The sequence below is a fragment of the Hyperoodon ampullatus genome (assembly GCF_949752795.1).
Source record: "Hyperoodon ampullatus genome assembly, chromosome: 2".
Taxonomy (NCBI): Eukaryota; Metazoa; Chordata; class Mammalia; order Artiodactyla; family Ziphiidae; genus Hyperoodon; species Hyperoodon ampullatus.
In genome coordinates this window covers 4,086,643-4,102,548 of record NC_136915.1, presented here as the reverse complement: position 1 = coordinate 4,102,548, position 15,906 = coordinate 4,086,643, and the positions used below count along the sequence as shown (strand labels likewise).

Here is a 15,906-nt window from a genome sequence, read left to right as displayed (position 1 = left end):
ATAAGTTACATAGACAGAACATACCATTAGGAGCTGAAACTTTGGGGGAGAAACTGTGTGCTAATAACGCTAAATTGAATATCCACGTGTATTCTTTTTTTTGAAATAATTTTTATTGGAGTACAGTTGCTTTACAATGTTGTGTTAGTTTCTACTGTACAGCAAAGTGCATCAGCTATATGTGTACATATATCCCTTCTTTTCTGGATTTCCTTCCCATTTAGGCCACCGCAGAGCATTGAGTAGAGTTCCCTGTGCTATACATTAGGTTCTCATTAGTTATCTATTTTATTTTTTTATTATTTACTTTTCATTTTATTTATTTATTTATTTTTGGCTACATTGGGTCTTCATTGCTGTGCGTGGGCTTTCTCTAGTTGCGGCGAGAGGGGGCTACTCTTCGTTGCGGAGCACGGGCTCTAGGCTCGCGGGCTTCAGTAGTTGTGGCACGCGGGCTCAGTAGTTGTGGCCCACAGGCTCTAGAGTGCAGGCTCAGTAGTTGTGGCACACGGGCTTAGTTACTCTGCGGCATGTGAGATCTTCCCGGACCAGGGCTCAAACCTGTGTCCCCTGCTTTGGCAGGTGGATTCTTAACCACTGCACCACCAGGGAAGTCCCTTAGTTATCTATTTTATACATAGTAGTGTGTATATGTCAATCCCAATCTCCCAATATCCACGTGTTTTCTTCATCGTTTTACAAAGTGTCTCATCACTAACACAAAGTGCCATTCCTGGTGTTTTATTCATGGATTTGGGTAGATATTGGTAAGGCACAGAGTGTTTGAAAACCTGCAGGAAGATCCTACAGGAAGAGGAGGAGTCATAAAGATGGTGTTGGTCTTCAAGAGGGTCCTGGTTAGGGGGGTGGGGTCCCAGAACCAGAGTCTGGCTTCCCTGCTCTGTTTGAGCCACTGATGTGATGCCGTGTCCTCCTCCTGTGGCGGTTTTTTCTTTTGTGATGACCCCCTGCCTTGCTATACTGCTCTCTAGTGAAATTTTACCAGGAAAGCACTGTTGATTTCCCCCACCCAAGTGGGCTTGGTAGTGGCTCATGACCAATGTGCTTTGTTTCCATTCCAGGCAGCTTCGGTCACCTCCTTGTCGAACCTGGCGTGTATGCACATGGTGCGCTGGGCTGTCTGGAACCCCGTGCTGGAAGCCAGCTCTGGGCGGGTGACGTTACCTCTACAGGGTGGGATCCAGCCCAACCCCTCGCATTGTCTGGTCTATAAGGTACCCCCAGCCAGCATGAGCTCCGAAGAGGTAAATTGTTAGAGGCTCCGTAAGTATGATTATTTTCTACGAGCTTCTAGCAAGTTCATGTATTTTCAAAATCAGAAGCTGACAAATATGTTTGCTGATGTTTCATGAGCACTGTTTTTTTCACGTCATGGCTGTGCCCTTAAAAAATAAGTGTGGTTTCTGAGTCATAGTCGGCTGTGAACTCGCTGAGGCCAGTTTTATCTGGGGTCTTATAATGTCCCCGGTCATGTATCAGTCTTTCAAGGTGACCTGCGGGGCCTGTGACTCTTATTTGTATACATGGTGCCATGAGATCCACTTCTGTGCTTTTTAAAAAGCCCTCTTTTTTTTTTAAATTTATTTTTGATTGAAGTATAGTTGAATTACAATGTTGTGTTAATTACTGCTGTACAGCAAAGTGACCCAGTTAACATATATATATGTACATTTCTTCATATTCTTTCCCATTATGGTTTATCCCAGGATATTGAATATAGTTCCCTGTGCTCTACAGTAGGACCTTGTTGTTTATCCATTCTGAATACACCAATTTGCATCTGCTAATCCCAAACTTCCCCCCCCAACCCCCTCCCCCTTGGCAACCACCCGTCTATTTTCTATGTCCCTGATTCTGTTTCTGTTTCATAGACAGGTTCATTTGCGTCATATTTTGGATTCCACATATAAGTGATATTGTACGGTATTTGTCTTTCTCTTTCTGACTTACGTCGCTTATTATGATAATCTCTAGGTCCATCCATGTTGCTGTAAAAGGCATTATTTTGTTCTTTTCTATGGCTGAGTAGTATTCCATTGTATATATGTACCACATCTTCTTTATCCATTCATCTGTCCATGGACAGTTTGCTTCCCTGTCTTGGCTATTGTGACTAGTGCTTCTGTGAGCATTGGGATGGATGTATCTTTTTGAATTAGAGTTTTCTCCAGATATATGCCCAGGAGTGGGATTGCTGGATCCTGTGGTAATTTTATTTTTAGTTTTCCGAGGAACCTCTCTACTGTTTTCCACAGTGGCTGCACCAACTTACATTCCCACCAACAGTGTAGGAGGGTTCCCTTAATAAAAAGGCCCTCTTGAAACGTTTGGTGCACTGGGGGCTGTGTCTCGTGTGCACAAGGCTGGGATGGGAGCCGGGTGGTGGGCACTGCCCTGGCTGGTCTTTGTGGCTTGTCACTCACACCCACTGGACCTCAACTCTCTCCAGCTGTGTCTGGAGGGGAGGGACCACAGCAGGACTTAAAAAAAAAATCTATTTTGAAATGAAGCTTTCTCTGATCCCCAGTATAGAAAGCAAATAAAAGTGGGACAGGGCCAGTGGAAGCATGTGTGTGTGGGTCTTATCCCCTGGCCTCCACTGGCCTGTTGGCGGCCTTGCGGGGTGGGGAGCAGAGACCTGGGGGCCACAGACACCGTGTGACACCACTGCTCTGGCTGATGTCCCAAGTCCTTCCTGACACTGCTAATGGGTTGTGACAGCGTTTTTGCCTGGGTGTGTTGTTTGATTCTCCTGCTGACATTCCTGAAATATACCCGTCCTGCCTCAGCGGCACAAACAGGAGGCTTTTAGGACTCAATTGTCTAATTTTTCTTAGGTAAAGGACCAGACCTGTTATTTCAGTATGTCATCCGTGTGCTGAGTCTAGTGACAAACATTATTTTCCGTGTTATTATTTATGGTTTGGATTATGCTTTGGGAACCTGAATAAGGGAGCAGCTGATTGTGCAGCTTTCCTTATTATAAGCAATGTCCCTCATTATGGGGCCACATTTTGCTGCATTCCCACATGGTCTGGTTTGAGCCCTTATTATAAAATTGCCATGAGAAATCCTGAAGCCATTGCCATTTTCTCATTCTCATTCTCCCTCTCTCTCTCTGTGTATGTATGTATGTAAATAAATCCTTATTCTGTTTAATTTTAGCCTTGTCATGCCACTACATTTCCTTTGCTTTTTTTTTTCAAGTGTGTAAACTATATTGGAGCATAAGTGGTGTGAAGGTTTGACTATCTTAAGGACACAAATATATTAAGTACCATCATTTTTCATGAGGAATGTCACTTCTCATCAGGGTTTCTCAACCTCAGCACTATTAGCGTTTGGGGTAATTCTTTGCTGTGGGTCTGTCCCGGGCACTGGAAGGCGTGTCGAGCAGCATCCCTGGCCTCTTCCCACTAGATGCCAGTAGCATCCCCCCGGTGATGACAGCCTGAATGTCTGCAGACGTGGCTGAATGTGTTCCTCTGGGGCAAAATCGCCCCCAGTTGAGGACCACTACTCTAAACAGATAGAATTAGCTAAACTAGTGAACTGCCCCTGGCCACAAACGTGATTCACTCTCCTGCTCTCTAAAAGTGCTGCTCTGCTTCTGCCTGCGTTTCTCATCTCATGGAGCAGTGCCAGCAGCTACCCAGTCGCAGGGGTGGGAACCTAGGTAAGCCTGGTCTCTGCCTGTGCACCCGTCAGATCTTCATCTTGTTTGTTCATTCAGTGACTTTTTATTGAACACCTGTATCTGCTCCGGGAAAACTATCTCTAATCCCATGGAACTTACAGTTGAGTAGGAGTGGCAGATGTTAAAGAAGAAAAATACATGCTAGGGGCTTCCCTGGTGGCGCAGTGGTTGAGAGTCCGCCTGCTGATGCAGGGGACACGGGTTCATGCCCCCGTCCGGGAAGATCCCACATGCCGTGGAGCGGCTGGGCCCGTGAGCCATGGCTGCTGAGCCTGCACGTCTGGAGCCTGTGCTCCGCAACGGGAGAGGCCACAACAGTGAGAGGCCCGTGTATCGCAAAAAACAAAAAACAAAAAACAAAAAACAAAAAACAAAACATGCTATACACATCCTATAATTTTTTACTAAGTAAATTTTGCGGTTTATGTGATTATAATTATTTGCTGTGAAGGTAAGTAGTGTGTTATGATTACGTTTTCCTTCTTAAACAACTCCTGTATTCTTTCCTTGAGCAAATAATTGTCTTTAAAAAAATTAATATCTCCAGAGGCAGCCGCTTTCAACTCTTAGCTGTGACATATGGTATTTACTTTGTTTTCTAAATATTATGCTTCTACTGTTATTTCTTAGTATATCAATTTTGGAAATTGTATATTGTCTTACAGTAATGATAGATGGGAACTTTAGCTCTTTTATACACTCCTGCACTTAAAAAACAACCCCACTCTGTCCCCCCACTGCTTGGCCTTGCATTCAGGTACCGTTACCAGAGGTGTGCAGCACAGTGGGGTCTGGCCAGAGGATTGGAAGGGGAGCCCCAGGAAACTGGAAAGAACTAGGGGGATCTGGAGAAGGGAGGAGCTTGGAAAGTACCCCATAAAGTTGTCTAAGAAATGCTGAGCTAACCCCCAGCTTCACGTGCCTGAATCTGACCCTACACAGCATATCGCAGACTTTGAGAACTGGACTGTGGATGGAGTTGCCCACTGGGTGGACCCCAGGCAGGAGAGGCCTGAGTATCACTGCACAGGCTTTGAAAATGGAACTGGTGTTGAAACCACCACCCACAGGAGGCTGGTTGGAAACTGGGGCTTGAACCCAACTGGGTGGATTCCTGACTAAACAAAAATATCAACATTCTCCATAGGATTTAAACGAGACTCAGAATCTTATAATGTGATATTCAGAATGTCCATGATACAATCTAAACTTAATTGACAAAGAACAAGGAAAATCTCAACTCGTAAGGGAAAGACATTCAACAGACAGCAATCAATACTGAGGTGACACAAATGTTGGAATTATCAGACAGAGCCTTTAAAGCAGGCATTATAAAAATGCTCCAGTAAATCGGAGCGAACACTTTTGAAACAAAGGGAAAGACAGAAAGTCTCAGCAAAGAGATGGAAGATAAAGAAGAAGCAAATGGAAATTTTAGAACTGAAAAATAAAATTGCCAAAGTAAAGTATTCACTAGGTGGACTCAATAGCAGAATGGGGATGACAGAAGAAACAGTCAGTGAACTTGAAGGTAAATCAATAGAATTTATCCACTTTGAACCACAGAGAGAAAAGTGATTGGAAGACAGTGGACGAAGCCTCAGGGACGTGTGGGGCAGGACCACAAAGGCTAACACCTGTGTCATCAGAGTCCCAGTAGAAGAGAAAGGGTTCTGTGCAGAACAAACATTTGAAGACACAGTGACTGCAAACTCCTCTAATTTGGCAAAAGACTTAAACCTACAGATTGAAGAGGTTCAGTGAACCCAGAGATAAATGCAAAGAAATCCACAACCAGACACATCATAATCAAACTGCTAAAAAATAAAGACAAAGTCTTGAAAACAGCCATAGAAAAATGATGCATTACTTACACAGAGACAATAATTTGAATATCTGTAGGTTCCTTAGCAGAAATCATGGGGGCCAGAAGGAAATGGAGCAACATTTTAAAAGCAGTAACAGAAAGACACCAGAACTCAGAATTCTATTCCAGCAAAAGTCCTGCAGGAATGAAGGTGAGATAAAGACATTCTCAGATGAACTAAAACTAAGAGAATTCATTGGCAGGAGACATGCTCTAAGAGAATTGCTAAAGGAATTTCTTCAGACAGAAGAGAAATGATACCAGATGAAAACTTGGTACATCAGGAATGAAGGAAGAGCATCAAAAATGATAACTATAATATAGTATTCTCCTCCTTTTGAGTTCTTTAAAATATGTTTGATGGTTGAAGCAAAAGTATAGCAGTGTCTGATAGGATTTTTAAAGTATGTAGGTATAATAGGTAAGACAGCTATAATACAAAGGGGGCGGGTAAAGAGACCTGTAGGGTGATAAGCTTTCTACATTCCACTTGCGGTAATAAAATATAGATTTTGAGTAGATCGTGAAAAGTTAAATATTTACATTGTAAACCCTAGAGCAGTCACTAAAAATAGGATACAAAGAGACAGTGAGAAACCCAATAGATAGATAAGATGGAATAATTCAAAATAAGGCAAGGAAGGGGAAACAGGAATGAAAAACAGAGGGAACAAATCATAATAAAATGATAGTTCTGAATCCAGACACACCAGTAATTACATGACATATAAATAGTCTGAACACACCAACTCCAAGACAGAAGTTGTCAGGTGGCATAAAAACTCAAGGTCCAACTGTATGCTGTTTACCAGGAACTCAGTTCAAATACAATGATGTGGTAGGTCAAAAGTAAGAGGATGGAAAACCATTCTGTGCAAACACTATTCAAAAGATAACTGGAGTAGCTATATTAATACCAGACAAAGTAGACCTTGGAGCAAAAGAAATTGCTAGAAATTAAGAGGGGTATTACATATGATAAAAGAGTCAATTCACCAAGAAGACGTACAATACTAAAAGTGTATGCATCTAACACAGAGCTTCAAAATGCAAAAAACTAATAGCGCAGAAAGAAGAAATAGACAAATTGACAGTTGTAGTTGGATATTTCAACACTCCTCTTGGAGTAAACTATAAATATGTAGATAGAGAATCACCAACATATAAAACTGAACAATATCATTAAGCATCTGGATCTAAATGACCTTTATGGAATGCTCCACTCAACAACAGCAGGATACACATTCTTTTCAAGTGCACATGGAACATTCACCAAGATAGACCATATCCTGGATCATAAAACAAGCTTTAATTTTAAAAGAACTGAAATTACACAAGGTATATTCTAGAATTAAACTAGAAACCAATAACAAAGATAACATAAAAAATTAGAAACACTTGGAAATTCATACACTTCTAAATAATCTATAAGTCAGAGAGGAAGCCTCAAGAAAATATAGGAGATATTTTGAAGTGAACAAAAATGAAAGTACAACATATCAGAATTCATAGGGTGCAGCTAAAGTGTGCTTACATGGAAATTTATAGCATTAAGTGCTTATATAACAACAGAGAAAAGTCTCAAATCAATAATCTAATATTCCACTTTTAGAAACTAGGAAAAGAAGAAGAAAATAAACCTAAAGCAAGGCAGAAGAAAGTCAATAATAAAGATAAGAGCAGAAACTAATAAAACTGAAAACAGAAAAACAATAGAGGAAAAACTAGAGAAAGCCAGTGAAATAAAAAACTGATTCTTTGAAAAGCTCAGTAAAATTGACAAACCTTTAATAAGACTGAAAGAGTAAAGAAAAGAGAGGATACAAATTACTAATAATAGGAATGAAAGAAGGGATACCACTACAGACCACACAGGTATAAAAAGGATATTAGGGGAATACTATGAACAACTCCATGCCCATAAGCTTGAAAATTTAGATGAGATGGATCAGTTTGTCTTAAACAACAAACTATCAAAGATGAACTAGATAATCCGAGTAGTCCTATAACTTTATAGAAAATGAGTTCATGGTTAAAATACTTTTGAAAAAGAACTATCCAGGCCTATTCACTGTAAATTGTCCTAAACATTTTTTCCTTTAAGGAAAAATAACACTGATTTTATACATTCTCTTCCAGAAAGTAGGATAGATAGGAGCAATTCCCAGTTCATGTAACAAGGCCTGCATTACTCTGATATCAAAACTAGAAAAAGGCAGTACAGGAAAAGAAAACTATGGATACATAAGCCTCATGAACTTAGATGCAAAATACTCAACAAAATATTAGCAAATTGGATCCAACAATATGGAAAAAGAATAATACACCATGACCAAGTTGGGGGTTATCTCAGGAATGCAAGGCTATTTTCTATTTGAAAGTCAAAAATATGTAATTCATCATAGTCACAGCCTAAAGAAGGAAAAACGTATGATCATAACAATTGATGCAGAAGAAGCATTTGACAAAATTCAACGTCCATTTATGACAAAAACTGAGCAAACAGGAATAAAGAGGAACTTCCTCATCTTGATAAGAGTATCTACAAAAATCCTTTAGTTAGCATCACACTTAATGGTGAAAGATTGACTTCTTTTCCCTGTAGGTCAGGAGCAAGTGAAGGATGCCCATACATAGTATTCAACATCTTATTCAACATTGTACTGGAAGTTCTAGCCAGTGCAATAAAGCAAGAAAACAAAATTTAAAAGCCATACAGATTGGAAAGGAAGGAACAAATCTTATTTGCAGGCAACATGATTTTCTGTGTGGAAAATCTCAAGGGATTTACCAAAAGCCCCTAGAATAAACAAGTTTAGGGAGATTGCAGGATACAACAGGAGGTCAAGATAGAAAAATCAATCGCATGTCTTTACACTAACAACAGTTGGAAAGCAAAATCTAAAAAACAGCATTATTTACAAAAGCTGAGTCAAAGAAGACCCAAATAAATGGAGAGACATCTTTATGGATTGGAAGACTGTTTCCACATAGTAAAGATATAAATTCTCCCCAAATTGACCTATAGGTCTAATGCAATTTCAATCAAAATCCTTACATGATTTTTTTGTATATATAGACAAGCTGATTCTAAAGTTTATACAGAAAAGCAAAGGAATTAGAGTCAAAAGAATTTTGAAAAGAACGATAAAGTTGGAGGATTCATACTACACAATTTCAAGACTTTCATTAAAGCTACAGTAATTACGATAAAGTGCTGTTGGTAAAGGCATTGACCCATAGATGAATGGAATAGAGTCCAGAAGCAAGTCACAGTTTAGCAGTTTCCTGTAAAATTAAATATACACATACCATATGACCCAGCAATCCTACTCGTAGAGAAGTGAACCTTATGGGAATGAAAACTTATGTCACACAGAAATACGTATACCAGTGTTCCTAGCAGCTCTATTTATAACCACTCAAGCTGGAAACAGCCCGAATGTTCCTAAATGGGTGAATGGATAAGTACACTGGGGTGCATCGTACAATAGAAAACTCCTCGGCAACAAAAAGGAATGGGCTGTGGGTACACACTACGGCCCGGGAGAGTCTCATCAGTATCGCAGGGAGTGAAAGAAGCCAGTCTCAAAGGTTGTATAGCATGTGATCCCATTTATATGACAGAAGAGAGGGGTAGATTGTGGGGTTGGGTGTTGGCAGGATGGTGTACAAGGAGGCAGTGAGGGAATGTTTTGGGTGGTGGGGCTGTTCTGTACCCTGGCTGTGGTGGTGGTTACATGTGTTAAAACTCAAAGAACTATACACCAAAAGGGAAACAGTCAACATAACATAGGTTAATTAAAAAATGCATTCGAAACTGGAGCAGCAATGTTGTGATTTCTGCTTGGGTGAGGGTGTTCTTGTGATGGTGGTCTCCTGGGGCTCCGATTCCCATTGATCATCTTAGGGCCGGGCGAATGGTTCCTGGTTGAGCTGTTCTGACCGAAGGGTGCTGATGAAGGGAGCGTGGCCGTCACCGCTCTTGTTGTGGTCGATCGTAGGTGAAGCAGGTGGAGTCGGGGACAGTCCAGTTCCAGTACTCACTGAGCCCTGAAGGACACCTGGACACGCCCGTGGAGCACGCCATTCGCCCCAAGGCAGAGCAGCGGCCTTCCAGGAAGCCACCCACCTCCCCTTCAGGTAAGTGTGTGTAGAGAGCTGAGTCTTCCAGCTCACGGCACAGCTCCATCTGTGCCCAGTACAGCAACGTTTATCAGATACTTACTGCAGATTGCTTTAATTTGAATCAGTTGGTTGAGTTTTTGCTGAATACAGAGGTGTAGAACTGGGCAGTGATGAAGCGTGGCCCAGCACTTTGGGCTTCAGCCACGAGTCAGCTCTGTTGCTTGCAGCTCCCTGACCGAGGGCCTGGGAAGGTCTGTTGGTGACCCTTAAAGGGACACATCATGTGGGTGCCCTGCAGATACAGGGCTCAAGAATCAGAGGCTGGCTGAAAGCCAAGGACTGCCAGCTTTACTTTGCACTTTAATGTAGCCATGAGTTTGCTGTTTTTAAAAAGTGCTTTGTACTCCCTTGGAGCACAGTCTGAGGGTGGGGAGGCCATGACCTCAGGGCATGGCTTTAAGAAAGGGATCGAGGGCTGTCAGCAGAGTGATGCCCTTCCTGTGGGTGGTGGCGTCCCCACGTGTGACCACGGCTGTCAGCTTTGCATTGGCTACACCACACCTTCTGCTGAGGCCGGTACCTTGTGTTCAGGGCCTCTTAGTTTATTCCCAAGGACAGGCAGCTAGTGTCCTGGTGGGGAATCCCACCTGTGGCGGGAAGAGGAGGAGTTTAGGAGGAGAGTTGAAAGAGCATTGAGCCCTTGGCTCTCGGCTTCTAGGGGTCTTGCTGGCTGAAAGAATGTTCTAGATCATGGCCAGTTAGGCTCTTAGAAAGTCAGAAAGGTAGGGAATGAACAAAAGTGTAAGCTGTAGAGGGGAGCTTAGTGTCCATCCGTCCTCCAACCAGATGGATTTCCTCTGATGGACACTGCTGGGTGTCCATGGAGGGCTGGGCAGTATCTCTTGGGCAGCAGGTCCTGGGTGCTGGTGCAAAGGCACCAGTGAGTCTGTCATTTGGGAGTAGTTTTTTATGAGTTGAGATTCTAGTTTTTGGAAACTGGTCTTGTTGAATTTACTGGTTTATTTTTAAAATATTTATTTGGTTGCACTGGGTCTTAGGTGCAGCAGGCAGGCTCCTTAGTTGCAGCTCTGGGGCTCCTTAGTTGTGGCGTGAGAACTCTTAGTTGCGGCATGCATGTGGGATCTAGTTCCCTGACCAGGGATCGATCCCAGGCCCCCTGCATTGGGAGCATGGAGTCTTAACCAGTGGACCACCAGGGAAGTAAGTCCCAGTCTTGCTGAATTTAATCTTACAGTTGGTGGAAGCAGCACACTTGTTTCTCTGGCCTAGAACTTGATGTACTGGCCTCCATCTTTGTGACCTTCCAGGATTTTCCGAGATATTTAAAAATATTCAGGTACCAAAACTTAATAGTTGATTGCTTCGGGACAAAGCACATTATTAAGTATTTTCCTTCTTCCCCGAAAGGCAGTACATTTGATGGTTTTAATTGTTTTGGTCTCTCTAGTTTTGAATATTGTGCTTATCAGACTGTTCTCAGGATTGCTGTTTACCACCAGTGTGTACATTAATAATCACATCTTATATAAATGGTACTGGAGTGTACAGCACCACTTATACTTGAGGAATTGCCAGAATATCTGCTAGAAGACCTTGCAGTGGTGGGTGGTAGGCATGTGTTTTCCATCAGAGTCAGTTTAGAATAAATTTCCAATTTTATTTGATAAAGTTGAATGCATGGAAAGCATAGAATATATAGTTAAAAATATTAAAGAGCCAAATTTATTCCTAACCTGTTCCCTTCTTTAAATCTACTATCTTCCTTTCTTTGACATATGTTTGTAGTTACATTCTAAAAATAAAACAAGTACCAACCTCTAAGAAATGTAAGGATGAAAGAAAGATAGTATCCTAGATTATAAAAATATGTATATTTTGTGATTAGATATACATATGACTACTCTGGTTTTTGATTAAGTAACTCAAAAGGACAGTAGTGAAATGTAATAAACCCAGTTTAAAGTAATAAATACAGTTTACCCTGGTCCTTAGAAATGTCTGAATAGATCATTTTCTTAGAGAAGAAACCCATACAGCTATCGTTAAGGGAAGAGTATAATTACCTTTTCTGGAAAGGAAATTTCCGGTGTTGAAGTTTGATGTAGTCATGGCACTGGAAACAGCATCTAGTCTATTCTAATTGTCAACCAGGACGGGATGACCCTGTTGGCTTCTCCGGCCTGACCTACTGTCAGTGTGGCTGTGGACTTTGGGTTTGCTCTCCCAGTTGCCCTGTCTGTTCTCATGGGGGCCTTAGAGGATATTTAAAGCCTAGTCTGCCGCTGCCTCTGTTTCCCAGAATTGTCCTTTAACTGATGTTTTGCTTGGGGTTCACGGAACTTCTTGGATCTCTGGGTTCTTTAAATCACAGTTGGAACAATTTTGATCATTCCTTCTTCTGGCCTCCTCTCTCTTCTCCCTCGGGGCCCCCAATTACGCATGTATCAGGCAGCGAGCCTCACTTCTATTTGTGGTCTTGTCTCTCTGTGTCCCGTCCTAGATCATTCCTATTGCTGCACCTTCAGGTTCACTCATCTTTTCTTCTGCAGTGTCTGATCTGCCATGAATCCCATCCAGTGTCGTTTTCATCACAGATACTGTAGTTTTCATCTCCAGAAGTTCTCTCAGGGTCTTTTTTTGTCTTCCATGTTCAGTGTTTCCTGTTGCTTCTTGAACATGGGAAATACCTGTACAACCACTGACAAGCTTATGCTTTAGTCTTCCTCTCCAAAGAAGGCAGAGGTAGGTAGACCTCTTAGACCTGCCCAGCAGTTAATGTTCCAGTATTTTATCCTATTTGAAATGACCCAGATAGTGACCCAGATAGTGAGTGAATTCTCATTTTAACTTGGTTTAGTTTCAAGTTACCCAAATCTGGAGATAATGTTACAGCGTTTGTCCCTACTTTAATATCTTTGTTTGCCAATTCTAATACCTTGGTCAGTTCTGGATTAGTTTTGATTGATTGATTTTTGTCCTAATTTGGGTTGTATTTTCCTGCTTCTTTATATTCATAATTTTTTTTTTTTTTTACTGGATTCCACGTATTGTGAGTTTTCTCATTTTGGGGACTGAATATTTTTGTAGTTGATAAATACTCTTGAGCTTTGGAAACGGTTTGGTCATTTTGGGTCTTGCCCTTAAGATTTGTTAGATGGGACCAGATCAGCATTTAGTTTAGGGCTAATTATTCCTCACTGGGTGACAAGACCCCTTTTGTTACTCTGCCTGATGTCCCTGAATTATGAGGTTTACCAGTCTGTGAGAACGGCTTCTTTCTGGCCTCGGGTGAGCCCTGGGTACTGGTCCTTCTAATTTTTCGGGTGGTTCTTTGCCCATCCTTGGGTAGTTTCCTCATCAGTGATCTACTAAATCCTAGAGGGACCCTCTAAGTGGCTGGAACTCCTTCTCTGTGCACCCTTCCTGTCTGTGTTCAGCCCTGCAAACTCCAGCTTCCTTGGTCTCCTTGGACTCTCAGCTTGGTCTTCAGATCAGGGCCTCACTGTGCACTGTCTGGGTTCCCCTCCCTGCACTGCAGTCTGCAGAATCACTCAACACTGTGACGTGAGGACAATTGGAGGGTTTACTTCTTTTGTTTCCAGTTCCTCAGGATCCTTTCCTGCCTGAATTCCAGTGACTTAAAGACTTGTTTTGTATATTCTGTTAAAAAATTTTTGTTTCAGATGGGAGGGAAAATCCGGTCAGAAGTAGCAGGCTTTGCCTGCTGTTAATGGCTTCTAGGCTACTGAAATCATCCACCCCAGGGCTGATCGTCCAGTGGTTTTGAAAGTTTTCCTGGCTGCTCTGTGCTGCGTGTGATTCACTAAACATGTCGTCGTTTCATGACTTTGAGTCTTGGCTCATGCCCTGTGCCTAGAAAGCATCTCCCTTGTGTACTGTGTTTATTTTCTTTTAAGATATATTCTTTTTGTTAAATTTAAAAATTACATATTCAAGAATAGCCAAGGCAGTTTTGAAGAAGAGAGGCTTCCCCTTTCTTGACTTGCAAGCTTAACAGCAAAATTATAGTAACTAGCACAGTATGACGTTGGTACAGACATAGATCAACAGATAACAAGACAAAGTAAAAAGCGTGATGTGTGACAAATTACAGATAAGGAGCATGTTACTTTCCTACTGTTGTTATAACAAATTATCATAAGCTTAGTTGCTTAAAATAGCATGAAGTTAGTATCATCCGGTTCTGGAGATCAGCAGTCCAAAGGTGTCACAGGCTGAAGTCGAGGTCTCTGGGCTGTGCCCCTGCGGAGGCCGTGGGAGAGGATCTGCCTCATCGCCTTTGCTGGCTCCCAGGGCCCAGCGGCACCTTTGGCCCCGTCCTCCATCTTCAGAGGCAGATTCAGAATAGCATTTGCGCGTCTCTCTCGGACCCTGATTAATCACTCCTGCCTCTCTTTCACTCATAAGGACTGTTGTGGTTACACTGGGCCCCCTCCCCCATCCAGGACAATCTCCGTGTCTCCAGGCCAGCTGATTAGCAACCTTAATTCCATCTGCCACCTTGGTTCCCTTGGTGGCGTTAATGCAGCGTATTCACAGGTTGTGGGGATTAGGATGTGGGCACTTGGTGGGGCGGTGGGCAGCATTATTCTGTCTGCCGCAAGAGTAAGGGCGGACCAGTCAGTTAACAGCGCTGGACTGGCTGTCCAGGTGGAAAATGGAAAATCAGATCCCAATTTCATGTTGTGTATACAAATTCTGGATGGATTACAAAACAGAACTGTAGAAATTTTAGAATCAGAAGATTAGAAAGAAGAAAGATGATAGAAAGAGCTGTTCGGAATCAATAAGGAGTGGTCCATAACAGGACAGAAAAATGGGCAAAGGGATGTGAGGAGAGAATTCACAGAGGAGAAACCAGAACAGCCAATCAGCGTATGCAAAAGTGCTCAGTTTCACTAGCAATCAGAGAAATGCAAATTAAAATGAGAAATCACTTCATGCCCCTCGTGTTGGAAAAACGTGGCCGGCTAATAGCATGTAGGTTGAGGAGGATTTGGGAAGCGAGGAATTCCCACCACCCAGGGAGGAATCCAGGATGTACGACCACTTTGAAGAGCAATTTTGTAGTGTTTAGTTAATACCCTACAGCCGGGAAATGCCATTTCCAGACGCCCACTGCAGAGAGGAACTAGTTCTTATGACACGGGGCCTGTGTTTAGTGGCTGAAGCGTGGGAACGACCTGCCTGCGCCTCAGTCGGGGGATGGCTGAACGAGCTGATTTATTTGGACCATGGGTGCTATACAGCAGTGAAAATGCCAAGATAGGGCTCTGCATATCATTATGGGTGGACCTTCACAACAGCGTGCTGGGTGAAAAAGGCAGGTTCTGAAAGGAAACGGACAGCATGGCAGCATGTAAGTGGCTTTGAAATCAGTCACGTTTTGTTTGTGAATCCAGACTTGCCAACTGGGTGATCTTAGACCAGTTGCTTAATGTGTCCCTCCCTCAGTTTCCTCAGCTGTAAAATGGATGGATTAAAGGCCTACATATGAAAAACAAAACTTGAGGAGTCTTAGAAAAAAATTTGGAGAATATTTTTATGACCTTCAGGTTAGGAAGGCTTCCTTAAACAAGATAGACAAAGCACAAACCAAAAAGAGAAGACTGAGAAACGTGATAATGTTAACATGTAAAGCTTTTCTATGAGAGAAGACTCCATAAACAAAGTTAAAAGACAAGCCTCAGGACTGGGCTTCCCTGGTGGCGCAGTGGTTAAGAATCCGCCTGCCAATGCAGGGGACACGGGTCCGAGCCCTGGTCCGGGAAGATCCCACATGCCGCGGAGCAACTAAGCCCGTGCGCCACAACTACTGAGCCTGCTCTCTAGAGTCCACGAGCCACAACTCCTGAGCCCACGCGCCACAACTACCGAAGCCCGCATGACTAGAGCCCGTGCTCCACAACAAGAGAAGCCACCGCAATGAGAAGCCCGCGCACCGCAACGAAGAGTAGCCTCCGCTCGCCGCAACTAGAGAAAAGCCCGCGCTGCAGCAATGAAGACCCAACGTAGCCATAAATAAATAAAAATTGACATATATAAAAAAGACAAACCTCAGACTAAAAGATACTTGCAATACATAAAACCGTTAAAAAGTAATGGAAAGAATGAGGAGATTAGAAGGAAGACAGATGATAGAAAGAGCTCC

General features: G+C 42.6%; 1 protein-coding gene across 1 annotated transcript in view; it reads left to right on the top strand.

The window, feature by feature from the left end:
• Window positions 1-15,906, top strand: part of NPHP4 (nephrocystin 4) — a 131,850-nt gene that overhangs the window by 60,783 nt on the left and 55,161 nt on the right. The window contains exons 9-10 of the mRNA XM_079698616.1: window positions 1,083-1,265; window positions 9,590-9,728. Of these exons, the coding sequence (XP_079554742.1) occupies window positions 1,083-1,265; window positions 9,590-9,728 (322 nt within the window). The remainder of the gene's footprint in view (window positions 1-1,082; window positions 1,266-9,589; window positions 9,729-15,906) is intronic.